Genomic DNA, 15,388 nt, shown 5'->3' with positions numbered 1-15,388 from the left:
AGATGCAGAGTTAGACATCAAAACCTCACTGCCTTCATGCTGCGTCTCCCTGGTGTTTACTGCAGCATGCTGATCTGAGTGAGAGGAAACTTTCCTCAGGCAGGACATTCACGATATCTGCTGCAGCTTTGCAAAAGAGAAATAAGGTCCTAAAGATCTAAGATAACTTGTATCACAATGGAAAAGATGGTTTGTTTGATATCAGCTGAGTAATGTCACACTGGACAGAGAAACAAATTCAGTGTAACAAAATTTTATTTCACTTATACCCATTATTAAAAGAAAAATACCTTGTATACACGACATAATTTACCTTGAAAGGTCTCAGTTTGTAATGATTGTGCAATTTTTCCAGCACACTTAATTGTAAAATAGCTTAACTATATATTAACAACTTCATAAAAAGTCGAACATTTTAGCCAACATTTGCCTATTCACACATCCAGCAAACACGAAGCACCATTATCATTCATTTGCAGATGTGTTTTTGGCACCTGATGAATCCAAGTCTAATATTTACTCTTCTTTTAGCTCTTTTTTTGCTCTTCAACTACACCCCAGGGAAATATCTGGCTCTGTAGCTGTGCTGTAGCTGTGTCTGTGTCTGTCAGGCATTTGGAGCTGAACACGCAGTATACAGTGGGTTCATCTGAAGCTTTTAGAAAAGGAAATAGCACTGTCTCCCGGCAAAACAAGCATTGGCATCGCTATTTAAATAATAAAAACCGTTAATAACCACAAAAATATCTTATTGTAAAAAACAGCATAAAGAGATACTTTTCTCCCTCTTAAATCACAAATTACAAATGTATTTTTCGACTGAAAATTGAAACAAGATATTACTCATTTCATTTTTATCATTTATATTTGTAAGACTATGATTCCTGCCTGTGGGTAAGACACACTGAAACACCAGATCAAGTAAACAATACTGTTTTTCCTGTATTCATCTGGCTGTTGTGCGGCTGATTGGTGAATCTGCTCAGTATTTCAAGAGGAATTCGGTTCAAAACTTTCAAACAGTATTGACTGCGTGAATGACTGTGCTCAGAGAAAGACGCATCCAGCAGTGAGAAAAAGTTATACTGGAAACACAGCAGTGGTTCCCCAGTGGGCTCCCCAGTGTTGTGAGCACACGTTTAAACAATAGTCCACATTTAAAACAAAAATCACCAAAAACTGATGATGTTTATCTTCCTCCTTTGACTGGTGTAGCAGCCGTCTACTCCGCAAACGTTGGAGGCGACTTCTGAACAGGAACTCCGAGAGTTTCGACTGCATTCAGTGAGACCAAGGTCTTGTTGTCTTCTGCTGAGACTTGCAGGTCCTGCAGTGAGGGGGTTTACATCAAAAATCATGATAAAACAAAAAGACATCCAAATAAAAATGTCTTGTAGTAGCAAATATTACATTCAGAAACCAAAGTATAATATAAAAAGTATAAAGTATAATATAATCTAGTTATTAAATACTTCTTTACCAATTCATGTAGTGTGTGAATATTCATCATTCCATGAGTGCATGTGCAACGCTGCAGCATTAAACATTAAAAAACAGGGTACTTTAAAAGGTTTAATCACAGTTAAGAGGTATTGTTTTATGTCCTTAATTGTATATTAGTAAGATGAATCTGATTTAGTTTTCATGAATTTTTAAAAGCACTCACCTGAACATCAGCGTCTAAAGGTCCCTGTGCTGCTGGCTGAGATTTAGGTGCTGCGCCATCTCTGCTGAGTTTGTCTTTATCATCTTTGGAGGGTTTTTCTTTCCCTTTTGGTTTAGTCTTCGACTGAGATGAGTCTGTTTCAGTGGGTTTAGTTTTTGATTGGGCTGTTTTAGCGGCAACACCTCCAGCCCTTGCTCCTGTTGGCTTTTCCCGTGTCTCCTGCTGATTTTCTGAATCTGATTCAGCAGAGAGATTCTGCTCAGCCTCATGCTGCTCAGCGTCGGTCTCATCCTCACTGTAGGGAGGCTCGGCGGTGCGTAGTGTCTCCACCGCCACCTTGACTGGCTCTTCCCTGGGTCTGTTGGGCCGCCTCTGATGAACCTGGTTTCTGTGTAATCTGCCGTCATTGGCTCGGTGCCTCTGGGCAGGTTGTAATGCGTCCCCTCCTGCTAAGTGGTCGTGGTCCTCGATCGCCTGGGGGTGACGCTGTGGTTGCTCCAGCTCTGGAGGAGGTGGACCCCTTCGAGGGTGGCGGAAAGGTGCCAAGATGCCATGTTGGAAGGCTGCCTGAACACCTCCATACATGCATATCTGTAGACAATGAATACACCAGTACGTAGAAATGTGGTCTGATTCTATTTATTTTAACAAGTGTCAGTGAATTGAAGAATTCATTGAGGGCTCTTACCACAATGGAAAGCACGATAGTGAGGAGTACTGGGATCTGCAGGGTAACTGGTAGATCTTTGAGGAGGGCTCGAAGAAATTCACTGATCCCCTGACCAATGTGCTTCAGCGGCTCCGTGATGAAGGTTGTGATGGTAACTGAGATCGCCTAAACACAGAGGGATGTTTAGAATATAACATGACACCCATACAGACATTCAAAACTAACACCAATTTTAAAGTGATAGTGTGAAAGTGAAACGTGATAGTGTGCGAAATGCTTCATTCTATGAACTTCCTTAATGCCCAACAACTGGAAAATAAAACACCAAGCATGTAAGCATTTTTACGTTGGGATATCTTAAGACAACAGTTAAGTTATTCCGCATATGCAGCATAATTTAGCCTGTACATGCACTCAGAACACAGACATGCCATCGTAGTTCCGTACCTTGGTTGGAGGTACCAACAGAATGGGGTTGACCATGAGGACTTCATAGTATTTCTTACAGGGGTCATCTTGAAGAGTCCAGGTGCTTCTGAACCACTCTGAACGAAAATAACCAAACACCTCAGATGCAGCTACGAATAGCAATAGTACCAAGGTAGGACGCTGATAATTAGGAAGTAAGACATTGGGACGTCATTGTCTTTCATGTGAAATGAAGGTGTAAAAGTAGGAGACAAGAAATATTCTTCACATCTTTCCAGTGTGGAGAAAACCATGTTTCCCCAAATTAGCTGATTTTGAATTTTTTTAATAAACAGAAAGATTAAAGTAACTATGATCAATATTTTCACAACAACCGACTAACAATCATCACCTAAATCTGCAGCTCCCCTCTTTTTTCCTCCTGTAAATCCAAAATGCATTGCCACAAAGCTGTAAAGATTACAGCTGAAACGTTGACATTCTTCAGATACGTGTTTTTTTACAGGAGGCGACAATATGAAGTTTACTGTATTTGCTTATACTTGAAAGGGACTCACCTGTCAAACTATCACGCCAGTTAATTTTCTTAATCCCAGTGCATTTTTCATTGACACGATCCATCTTTACTATGTTGCTTTGGTGCTCAGCAAAGGCAATCTGAAAAAAAAAAAAAGCGATGGTGTTACAAACTTATCTGTCTAAAAAAAAAAAAAAAAAAAAAAGCACTGAATGACAGCAAAACAACAGCATAGTAACCAAAATAGCTCCTCTTCACCTTGTACAGATAGATCCAGTTCCAGACAATACTGACGACGAAGCAGACTGCAAGCAGTCTGCTGAACTGCACAAACCAGGACACTGTCGACCACATCTGGGTGCATATGATGGCCACTATGACCAGAACAAACAGCCCTATCTGGAAGACAAACAGAGAGACCGGGTTACAACTTGACTGGTTACACGAAAAGAAAAAACCATTTGTAACACAAAATATGCACAAAAAGTATTTTAAAATCTCACACAGAAGTGAGTGGCCACTTCAGCCCGTACGATCGTAAGTGTTGTTTTTGTTTAATTAAAAGCTCAACAATCACATAGAAAATATGCTTTTTTTTTTTTTTATAGCAGATTTTTTGTTGCAGCTCGGACAACTTGTCATGGCTCACTGAGGAGACATGGAATCAATGGATCATTTTTTTGACACGTTTTGCATGTCGTACAGTGGGATAGGCTATATTCTTATATTCATATACATCTTTATTGCATTTGCGCACACATACATCTATGTATAAATACAAACGTATATATATATATTTTATGTTATTTACGAGAATATACATACTGTGATGACTGAGGGAAAAAACAATGTTGTTACATTTGTGGTTTTCGGTATTTTCAAATTCAGGCAGATTTCAAAAATATCCAGGGTGCATAGGACATTAGGGATGTGCATTCTTCACATATGTTTTAATAAGTACATCTACGAGAAATGTTGTCATCATAATTTGTGTATGCTGCGATTTTATTGGTCTGTTTTGTACACATGACATCTATTGCATGTCTGTCCATCCTGGGAGAGGATTCCTGACTCTCTGTGGCTTTTGAAGGGAGTTTTTCTTTATCTGAAAAGAGGGTTTAAGGACAGAGGGTGTCGTACGCTGGACAGACTGTAAAGCCCCCTGAAGCAAATTGTGATTTGTGCATTTGGGCTACATAAATAAGTTGTGACTTGGCTTGATTTGACATTTATTCTCTAAATAAAACGGCTCCTTAAGTTTGCAGCACACACTCCAGTCTCACTTAAGACTCAACCTTAAAATGGACACTTATTATTCAGAGTCAAAGCTCTCTAAAATCAGAAGTCTTTACATAATTGAAGTGTCTTAAAGACTCATAAACAAAAGGTTTCAGATTAAAGGACTTACTTTTAATACTGTGTCAAGCTCCACGCCAAAGCTGTCTTCAAAACGCCACTTCCAGGCCTCATAGTTATGCGGTCTGAGATCCACCAGTATCTGATTGATGGCATTGTCCAGAGCTCCTGTTCTCCAGCTGTCTTCACCCTCCAGAAGAGACTGAATCTCCATCATGGCCTGTCTGGACAGTTTGATTTTGGCATCATAAAAGACTTCTGTGGAGTCGCTGGGCTGGGGAGAAAAGAGGAGGTTGAAATGTCAGCGATATTACATTTAAAAACAGATTCAGTAGCTTTGTCAAAAGTAGGCCATGTGATGATTGGTTTGGTAAAATGCATTTCAGATTAGCAAAGATGTACTCAAAGCCACATGACACAGCATAATAAATGTGAAATGACCACATACCACACCAACTCTCTGTATCTCCTTCAGGAGTCTGCTAAGGAACCGCTTGAACACTGGATTACATGTAGGCTGCTGTGACATGAGCGTGATTTCCTTCTTAAATTCTTCAATCTGCACGAAAGCAAAGCACAGCGTTTGTCATGCTTGACTGATTCCATGGAGATTAATTTTTTAATTAGTGATCCGTTCAGTGCATCTCTTAAAGACAATAAGCAGGGCAGGTGCTGGTTTTCAAGAGGACTTGAACTTGAAGAAACTACCTTGTGCTCATTCCTCCTTTACAGTTTGAGGAGGATAGGGGCATGCACACGTTCTGGCCAACAGTTTTGTTGTGTTTATGTCATTGTAGTTGAGTTTATGTAGTTTGCTTTGTCGTGCTTCTCTAATATCTAAGCAGAAAAATGTCTGCAGCCAAAAACAGTGAAACAGAAAAATGTTTCTGTTCTGTGTCGTGCATGATGTATTGTATGTATTTATGTTGGACGACTGTGTACCGTAACCTGAACCTCAGTGACATTCAGGTTTTTATTTTATGTTTTATCAATCTTGAACAAAAGTTGTTGAAGTTGTGTGCGACAGCTCCCATCCCTGACATCTAGGATTTCAGATCTTGCCCTCCATTTCCTTTTTCAGACTCCCATTAGCCAAAACAAACAGATATTAAAAACTCTTTCGCACAATCTGCAATCTCTTGACTAAACTCTGCTAGGAAAAGCTGCATGAATGCATAAACCCATTCAGACATTTCCTGAAGCTCCTGTTGTGACTCTGACAGTGATTAAACCAACCTGATTCTTTAGATCCACTACTTCTCTGTCACAGAGAGTCTGCTCGGCCTGGCTGGGGTCCTGATTATGCTCTCTTCTTTTGGTTGGCACGTTGGGGTAGTTAACTGGCTGCAGGACACACACACATTTACCGTCACAAGAGAAATATCAACATATCTGCAGATTATCCAGAGCAATAGCAACAAATGTACACTCATAGCACCACCATACCTCTGCGGGCTTCCGCATAGTTTTGGTGCTTGGTTCGTAGTTGATCATATCGTAGGGGTCAATCCAGTCGTCGTCCAGCTGCTGCCCCGTGCCAGCCACCGCCAGGCTGCACACCAGGAAGATGAGGAGCATCCTGGCAGACTGAGGAGGGCGCTTGGCCTAACGTACCGGCCAGTGTTAAAGCTTGTCGGCAGGCTGGGTTGGTACAGTCCAAGCTAAAGTCCAAGGAAAGAGGAAGGACGTGCATGCGGCTAACTGTAATTTAAGCTAAGTTGCGTAAATAATGGCTGAATTAAAACTACTGTGAGCTGATAATTTCATACCCACCGACTAAAACTTGGCTTTGTAGACACTTTAATATGCGAAGTCTTCGATACACACGCTGAATATTAAAAACTTTCCACTGTAATAGCACAAAACAGCCCAGCGTTACAACAGTTACTTGCAACGTGAAAATAAACAAACGACAGAGCCGCTTTACGGTACAACTTGTACAACCCTTGTGCAAACCCTTTGACGCGACTTACGTTACCGCAAAGACTCATGGGAGGTGTAGTGTAGTGTAGAGATGGGGTGGCGCATAAATAGAAGTCTGTTTTACTGTGACAGAATACAAGTTATTCTGACAGAATAACTCACACTTTAGTGGAAGCTCTCAGCAAAAATGAAAGAAAAATATCCTCTAAGTAAAGTTATTGTAATAAGTTAACAAAAATTTTGAATTACAGGAGCATAATGTAAAATACTCAGTGACGAGAAAAGTCCAAGTACAGAAGTATTAAATAAACATAAAAATATATAAAGCATAATTAAAAATTAAATATAAAAATTACATAAAAATACATCAATACATGAAGTAGTAAAGATGTATTAATGTGGTAAAGAAGAATGGACCCTATTTGTATTTCATTATTATTTAAACTGATCATCTTGTTCAGCATTTTTGTTGAATTAGATTGTGATTTAAGAAATGTTATCTACCACACAGCCATTTCTTTTATGTTAACACTCTTTGCCGCAGCAGGGCTGGTGTTTTCTTTTATATTAAATTGTCCAATAAATTAAATTAAAAAAAAAAAATCAACTACTGCTGCTTTGTATTATCAATGCATCAAGCTGCATATAAGCTGATTGTATGTAAAATTTTGATCAGCAAAGTAACTACTGATTGCAGCTGTGAAACAAATGTAGAATACGAGATAACTAAAAATAATACTTAATCAAACATATCTATAGTTACTTGCTTCCACAGGTGTTAAGTGTGCAACTGAGGCTGCAAAATGTTAAGCTACAGTACTTATCAGACAAGGAATGTGACTTCTGCCAGGAAATTAAGGTTTTGACACACTAATCAACTCTTTTCCCATAAAAAACACTGAATAAATGACTCAACACGCCATTTAAACAAAGACATTTATTGCAAAGATGTGTATATAATATTTACAATATTAAAACCAACATTTATTATGTTTAATGTGATTTACAGTTCAAGCTGTTCAGTGAAACCATTCTCTTTGCAGATTTCAAGGCAAGTAATCTACATCTTCAGAAAGATGTGAACAGGACACCAGCAGTTAGACACCCCCAGGACAGATCTTAAGTGTCCAGGAGATTAAGGAACCTCAGCAAAGGATCCTAAAAAGAGGCCATGTGAATGGCCAACCTTCATTCTGGCCTCAAAGCCCAAACTGTGGCCGCTCACAAAGCTCCTTAACTGCTCACCTGCAGCATCAGACCAGGCGATGTTTAATAGTTTTTAATAGGCAGAACTGTGTGAGGTTCAAATTTATCTTCCTTTGCGTGCTTTGCCACCCTTTGGCGGTCCTCCTTTTCCTTTGCCACCCTTTGCTGGTCCTGCTTTTCCTTTGCCACCCTTTCCTTTGCCCCCTTTAGCATGTTGTTCCTTTCTCTGCATTCCCCGCATGTCTTTCTTCATGCGACTGTCCACCACTTTGAAGGCTCCTTTGATGCCGGGGGGCCGTCTCACCTTCTTGCCAGCTCCCTTTTTGGTCACAACGTACGTTACTTCTCTCTTCTCTTTCCCCAGGCCCGCTTTCTTGTATATACTGACATAATAGGGAAAACAACAAAATGATTGAAATGCCATTATTGGTAAAACTGCATTGGTAAAATGCATTTAGTGTCATGGAGTCATGAGTTGAAGTTGTGGCTCCAGCAGGTTTGACATCATACCTCTTCAACTGAGCCATCTTCTCCCTCTCAGAGATGTCCACTGTGTTGACAACCGCCTCTGCCTTTTTCTTAGCCTGCTCCATCTTCTTCAGCATCTGGAAAAGTCACAGAGCAACTAACACAATCAGTTCTACTGAAATCTTTGACCAGTCTTTAATTTTGGCATCTGACCTGATTTACAAGTTTAAACTAAACAGTTTGTCATGTTTTCGTTTGTCTTAACATCTAACAGCTGTGACAATTTCAATCATGATCCAGTTTTATGTCTCATCATCTTTTTAATTGTCTCACCCTCCTCTTCTTCCTGGCTTTGGCCTCAGCAACTCTTTTGATGGGTCGGGCATCGATCTCCTTCCATTTTTGTTTGTACTCTTCGACCATCTCCTTGGTGACCGGCACCGGCTTCTTCCGATGTTTCCGTTCATCGTCCAGGAACCACTCTGGTACGTCCCACTGCTCCTCTGAGCTAGCAAACCTACAGGAGCGCACAATCAGCTTGACGTACAGGTGCAAAACATGCTATTCATCCCTACGGTGTAACTACTGATACAAACTTGTTTTTCTTAGAACATTCAATCAGTATTTTTGTGAAACGATGTGTGTTTACAAAGCAGATTCTGAAACTGATGATGTGTGTAATACATCATGCAAAACATTTTGGCTACCATGCCTCCCACCTGAGGATTAAATATGCCAGCAAAAATACATTGAATACCAGTTTTAAACTCAAATATTGTGTGCAAATTTAAGTCTGATGTAAACATTGTGGCGTCAATGCATGTGACACCTGATCACAGATTTTAGTAATGCAAGTCTGATGTCAATGGAAGTGGATACGCATTTGAATAGACACACACACACCTGTGGAAGCTGCTGTCCACCAGGTCTCTGGCTTTCTTCTTAGACGTGGCGATCTGACAGCCCAGGGCCAGGCCTTCTGCATCCAGGATCCTGGCTTTCTTACCTGAGGTGCAGAGAACCCACAAACATCCATTAAGTTACACAAAAACAAAGCTGAAGCACTTCTACTGGCTGTGTTTATGTAACCTGGTTTGGAGTCAATTTGGTTAAATAAACCCAGATGAAAGTTTGTTTCTCCAGCAATTAGAAAAGTCAGGATCCGTGCGTGCTGGAGATTCCCCAAACTAAACACCTGAAATATAAATGTTTGTCATACTCACTGGTGCTTTCCACAGGAACAACCTGGAAGTCATCTTCATTGGCCAGTCCTGACATCGCACCAGCCCCCTTGGCGTGCTTCATCCTGGTAATCTCCCTGGAACGAGCAGCACAATACTGACTGATTGCTTATATGTATACATTTGTTTAGTCATCGATATTAAGAGCCAAATTTGATTTAGTATTTAATATTGTGAAACGGCATAAACAGTCAAAATTATTTTTTACTTCTCATCATCGCTGCTGTCGTCTGAGTCGCTGTCACTGTCCTCTTCAGCTTCCTGTGAAGGTCCAGCCTCCTTTGGTGATGGTGGGGCAGCCTCCTCCTCCTCCTCCTCCTCCTCCTCCTCTTCCTCTTCTTTTTCAGCTTTCCTCTTTTTGCCTTTTCCTACAAAAAGACCCCAAATCATTGTTTTGTCAGCCACAGATTTACAACATCTTTTTAAAAGTTGTAGTTTACATTATTTTATTTTATCTGATTGTTTTTGATTTGTCTTTTTTTTAAGGAATCATGGAAATCCATTTTTGAAAAAAAGACTTTTGAATGATGAAGATGTAATGAAAAACTGGGGAGACTGTCACCTGTCTGTTTGCTCTGGAGCCACTCAGTCTGTCGGAGCTCGCTCTCGGCGTCTCCTTCCAGGTCGATCTCGGAGAAGATGCCCTGCAGAGCAGAGGGATGGCAGGCTCAGACCTCACACAGAAATTAAGTCATGTGCAGGTGTAAGCCATGAAGAAGACCAGCGATGACGAAGAGGCAGGTGACTGACCAATCATTATGCAACACCAGTGTGTGGACTAACCTTGCTGAACCACAGGTTGGTCTCCCGTTCCTTCTTCTCGTCCTTTCCCTCTAGTTCCACCAGCAAACCGCCTTCCTGCACCTCATCACCATCCTCTTCTTCTTCAGTGAACTTAACTCTGGAAAACGCAGACACGAGTAATCAATAATCAAAAACTCAATAAGAGAACAATTCATTTATGAGGGTCTCAATGGCCACTTACTTCTTCTTTGGTGCTTTTTTCTCCAGCTCCGTCTGTCGGTGCTCCACCTCTTCTAAGTCCTCTTCATCCAGGTCAGAGGCCAAGGACATTTTGTCCACTTCATCATCCTCTTCATCAGACAGGTGGAGGTCGTCTTCTCCTTCTACCAGTGCGTCTGCTGCCTCCATGTCCCCCTTGGATATGTCAGCCAGCACCTGATGAAGACAAGCGAATTCCAAAGGAGCATCTAGTTAGCATTGGTAAAAAGGTTCAGCTGCTTCTCCGTGTAATCAGAATAACAAGTGGACTGGACAACTTTTGGAGGACACATTAGAGATGGGCTGATGATATCTGCACCAAAAGTTTTTACCAACAAGGCCCAAGTGGGAACTCTGTGTGTGTGTGTGTGTGTGTGTGGGCTTCACCTTTTGCTTATTGATGGTGCTGAGGGAGAACATGCACGAATCGTTGTCATCTGCAATGGAGACACCGGGCAGGTCCATCTTCAGCTCCACCCTCTCCCTCTGCTTCCTCCTCTCCTTCAGCAGCTTCCTCTTCTTCCTGATGCAGCGCAACAGTAATACAAATACTGTTTTCAAGTCAAGTCAAAACAGCAATTTCCAATTTCACAGTTTTCCACTAAAACCACATCAAAGGCAACAGGTTGACGAAATGATGAGAGGTTTGCTGTGATATGTTGAACGTGACTGTGTACAAGTGAAAGTAAGGAAATCTGTAATTTTGGCAACTATAACTGCAACAAATGGTCACAGAAAAAAAATCCTTAGTAATGAGAAAACAGTAATCCAGACCAACTTCGTGCCGTACCGTTTGAGCTCAGCCACCTCGTCAGCTTTCAGTTCTGCCAGTTTCCTCTCCATTTCTGCCTCCTCATCCTCTTCCTCCTTCTCCTTCTCCTCTTTCTTCTTATCTGGTTCTTCCTCTGAATTACCCTCTTCTTCATCAGAACTTAACCTGAAAAACAAAGCAAAGAGGATTTGTATTACCCGTTATGACATAGTCAAAGACAAAGACATGAGCATCTTTCAGAGGCTTTTTGTGAATGTAGTAAAAAGAGTTTTTACTTGATTTCCTGGTCAATCTGTTTGGCTGCCTTCAGTTGTTTGGCCAGGAATCTCCTCAGCTTGGACCTCCAGCTCAGCAGCAGGCTGCAGATGTGAGGATGGATGAAGTACAGTGAACACATGCATGCTTGAGTAATACTCATCTGTATAAAAAAACGGTTGTTTACTTATGCACGAACCTCAGCATGGAAAAGACTTACCGGAGCTCTTTACGGCCCAACACTTTGATGTCACGACAACACTCCTTTACCTCAGCACTGGTGGAAGAGTGAGACTCTAACTCTTTGTTGTCAAAGGTGATCTAAATAAAAGGAGACAGAATGAAAATACCTTTTTAACATTACAAATATGTTGATGTAGAATGCATTCAAATAATCGGGTCCAGGACAATTCATCAGAAATTTTGCTCCCTTATGGCTGCAATGTATATCTGACAGGGTGTCCTATGAAATGGCAGACAAACATAAGTGGTACAAAGATCTAACCTCGCTGGCTTTGCTCAGGAAGTCTACAGGGTTGTCAGCTTTCAGAAAACTTGTCACTGTGAAGCTGTGGTAGAGTGTGAGATCACCATCCGTGTATCCCTCCGCCTGGAAAAAAAAGAGCAGCTGCTTGATCAGTGATGCAATACTTGGAATCAAATATTGTAAATACTGTAGCGAATCATTTGTGAATAGCTACTCGGGTAATTACAGGAAATTATTGGAAAGTTGAGTTTGGGCGTTCCTAATGTGACAGTTTGGTTGAAATTAAACATTTGAATACTGTTCATTTAGTATTCCATTGTCTCATACAGTGTACATGCCTTTGGCTTCTTGACAGGAATCAGGTCCCTCACAGTTTTGGCCTGCACCTCCACCTCTTTGAACGCATGTTTCGGATCAAAGAACTTACTGTCGATTTTGTCTGGGGCAACAAAACCTGGTAAGAAAAAGCACATTGGCTTCAGCTGTAATCCACAGAAATAATGCCCGTAAATAAAGACCTTCTTTAGAAAATATGTGCTAAAGAAAATTCAGTAATCACAGAGTGTAATCTGTAGCGGCCACTGACCCTGACAGATGACAAAAATCTCAGCAGACTCGTTCCTGGACGCCTGTGGCTTGGTTGCCTGCACCTTCTTGAAGAACTGCTGGAAGATCCAGAGCAGTGGCTGGTAATCTTTGGAGCGGAAGACCTTGGTGACAAAAGTGCCACCTTTGGTCAGAAAGTCACAGGCCAACTTCAGGGCCATGAGGGTCAGATGAGCTGGGGAACAGAGTGAGGTTTTTGGACGTTAGGTTAAAACATGATCCATTACGGCAGGTGTGGGAGCCTCTACATAGGGCGGGGGGGGGGGCAAACTGCATGATAGTGACTGATTGTGTGTTTTAGATTTCACTGTAATGATTTGTAACTTTTGTTTTACTGGCACCTACCTTGTGTGAAGGCATCGTGTTGCCAGTTGGCTCCCACATTCGGGGCTCCGTCATTTAACACAACATCAACCTTCCATGTCTGCAGTTCCTTGCGTAAAGCCTGTATGGAACAAACAGTGTCTCACTTTATAAATCCATGTCAAGACCTGTCCTGTAATTTTAGAGAAGTGGATATCTGTGTATTGCCGTGACAAAACCCTCTGCAGTGTCATTTCTGTAGGACTATTAAATTGCTTATTCTGTGTACATCAGTGTATGCAGCACCACGACCCTGATGTCTGTTCTCCTTCAGTGATGCACTGAACTTGGCAGCAGCTGCCTCACCTGTCTGCATTTCTCAGTGGTGATGTCTTCTTGCAGCGTCACCACGTTGGGGATGGGTTTGATGGGCACCAGGTCAACACCTGACAGGGGGAAAGGCTTTTTAAAATCTTTTCTCTCAATAATTTAAATTAGATTACAATTGTAATGTGGACTTTTCTAATGAATGACTGAAACAACTGAAAAGTATAAGGAGAGAATTATTATTATTTTTTTAATCAAATAATCACATTGATGACATAACACTCACCAATAATGAGGCTTGATACAGGCATGAACTTGGACGCCACCTGCAACCTGCACAGATATTTTGAATCGAGAATATATATATATATATATATATATATATATATATATATATATATATATATATGCATCATTGTGCTACTTATATTTGTCAACACATATTTCCCTCCTCTGTCTTCCTACAAAAGCGTTTAAATACATAGTCCAATTTGTGACCATAACACCCAGACGTACAATTACTAGAACATTACTCCAGGATTTGGTTACGTTGCTTGCCTTTGCCAAACCTTGGGGGGGGGGAAACCAAAAGGGTTATATTTTGAATTTTCCTGATCAAACGATGTATACTGTCTGACTAGTACGATCAAATATTCACCCAGGGCAAAATCACTGTTTAAATGCAATATTTTCACAGACTTAAACTGAAGTTCCAGCAAAGAATTAAAGCTGAGCAGAAAAGCCCCGTCTGTGAAAACATTGCTTTTAAACTCAATGACGGCAGAAAGAGTAAGACAAAAAATCTGACATCTGGGAGATCACAAAACCACCTCTGATGGGGCTCACACATGGGGCCACATAAGTAGTACTCCATAGGGTACTTAGCATAAATGAGGGTGTAGATTAAAAGGGTGCTACCTTATGAACAGTATTACACAATGTCTGTTTAAGAACAGCAGAGGTCCCTGCTTCTATCATGTTGTCCTGCATTATTGAGTTAAAACAGCACACAACACACATTTCTAATAACATACTTAACCTTAAATTAGAATTTAATCAGGGTTTTATAGATTTTATGAATATCCAAATATATGGTTGGAATGGACAGACAGACAATCATCATCTGACAGGCAGCTCACCATCCACCAGGAGCAGCACACAGGTCGACCACAGCTCTGGCTTTCTGTAGAAACTGAAATTTGCGGTTGAGCTGGATGAGCTTGAAGGAGGAACGAGAGCGATAGCCTGAAAGAGACAAAGTGTTGTTAGATTCAATTTAAATATATATATTTTAGTGTTAGCTTAGTAGCTAACAATCCTGCTAAAGCTAACATCCCCCCCCACTGCTCACGGTCTGAAAGTCTGTAACGTAACGTTACCTGTTTCTTTAGCCAGGTGGTAGAATTTATCTTTCCTGGTCTTTCCTACTTTGAGTTTCTTCCCCATGTTTGTCGCTGTGGTTTTACACTTTACTTTAACACAGAAATATCAAACTCGGTCTAAACTTAAAGCACTCAGACGTCCATAAACACAACACGTGTGGCTGTGCCGGCGCAGACGTTTGACGTCACAGTGTACGTAATTCTTCTTCTTCTTCTGTTTTATTTATGACACGCCTGCTGTCGCCTCCTGCTGTCTGCAACACGTTGAGACGCCTTAAACTCAAACTGGGCAGTGAAACATCTTTGTCACTAAGAGCATTTAATTAAGTGTTAATAGATACTGATTTGAGATACTGGCTTTGCATTGAAGGAAGTTTTTGCTTTCTACGTTTTACAGATATATATAGTCTGTATAAAGTATATTTCTACAGCATTTTACTGAATGCTAATGTTATAGCATAAATTTGTATTAAACATGTTGAGTTGGATTCAATCCACTAGTTACCACTACCTTACTGACAGTAGAGCTGCAACTATTATCTTAATCATCAATTAATCTGCACATTATTTTCTCAATTAATCCGTTTGGTCTAGAAAATGGCAGAAAATGGTGAAAAGTGTCGATTAGTGTTTCCCTAAATCCAACGTTATGTCTTTTTTTTGTCCACAACCAAAAGATATTCAGTTAACTGTCATAGAGGAGTAAAGAAATCAGAAAATATTCACATTTAAGAAGCTGGAATCAGAGAATTTTAACTTTTCTCTTTTCTCAAAAATA

The 15,388-nt window shown here is 40.7% G+C and overlaps 2 protein-coding genes across 3 annotated transcripts; both read right to left on the bottom strand.

Annotated features, from left to right (window-relative positions):
- Positions 1 to 256: 256 nt before the first annotated feature.
- clcc1 (chloride channel CLIC-like 1) lies at positions 257 to 6,294 on the bottom strand. Its single transcript, XM_070832055.1, has 10 exons — positions 6,085 to 6,294; positions 5,875 to 5,982; positions 5,087 to 5,197; positions 4,691 to 4,912; positions 3,541 to 3,681; positions 3,323 to 3,422; positions 2,784 to 2,881; positions 2,355 to 2,501; positions 1,667 to 2,257; positions 257 to 1,327 (listed from the first exon to the last, which is right to left on the bottom strand). Exons 1-10 carry the CDS (start codon positions 6,214 to 6,216, stop codon positions 1,223 to 1,225), a joined length of 1,755 nt encoding a protein of 584 aa, XP_070688156.1. The 5' UTR covers positions 6,217 to 6,294; the 3' UTR covers positions 257 to 1,222.
- A 1,189-nt stretch (positions 6,295 to 7,483) lies between these two features.
- On the bottom strand, positions 7,484 to 14,775 carry ftsj3 (FtsJ RNA 2'-O-methyltransferase 3). 2 transcript variants are annotated; one of them, XM_070832752.1, is made up of 21 exons: positions 14,608 to 14,775; positions 14,368 to 14,473; positions 13,515 to 13,561; positions 13,268 to 13,347; positions 12,944 to 13,043; positions 12,579 to 12,773; positions 12,331 to 12,446; positions 12,011 to 12,115; positions 11,726 to 11,826; positions 11,526 to 11,609; positions 11,269 to 11,415; positions 10,866 to 11,001; positions 10,462 to 10,655; positions 10,260 to 10,377; positions 10,039 to 10,120; positions 9,685 to 9,844; positions 9,459 to 9,553; positions 9,139 to 9,241; positions 8,569 to 8,752; positions 8,278 to 8,372; positions 7,484 to 8,150 (listed from the first exon to the last, which is right to left on the bottom strand). In XM_070832752.1, the coding sequence occupies exons 1-21, from the start codon at positions 14,672 to 14,674 to the stop codon at positions 7,871 to 7,873; spliced, it is 2,595 nt and encodes an 864-aa protein (XP_070688853.1). In that variant the 5' UTR covers positions 14,675 to 14,775; the 3' UTR covers positions 7,484 to 7,870. The 2 variants fall into 2 exon arrangements, with proteins under 2 accessions (XP_070688853.1, XP_070688854.1); XM_070832753.1 differs by having other exon boundaries at positions 9,685 to 9,838.
- Positions 14,776 to 15,388: the final 613 nt, after the last annotated feature.

Source organism: Pempheris klunzingeri, chromosome 6, assembly GCF_042242105.1.
Source record: "Pempheris klunzingeri isolate RE-2024b chromosome 6, fPemKlu1.hap1, whole genome shotgun sequence".
Classification (NCBI taxonomy): domain Eukaryota; kingdom Metazoa; phylum Chordata; class Actinopteri; order Acropomatiformes; family Pempheridae; genus Pempheris; species Pempheris klunzingeri.
This window is presented reverse-complemented; position numbering and strand designations above follow the sequence as displayed.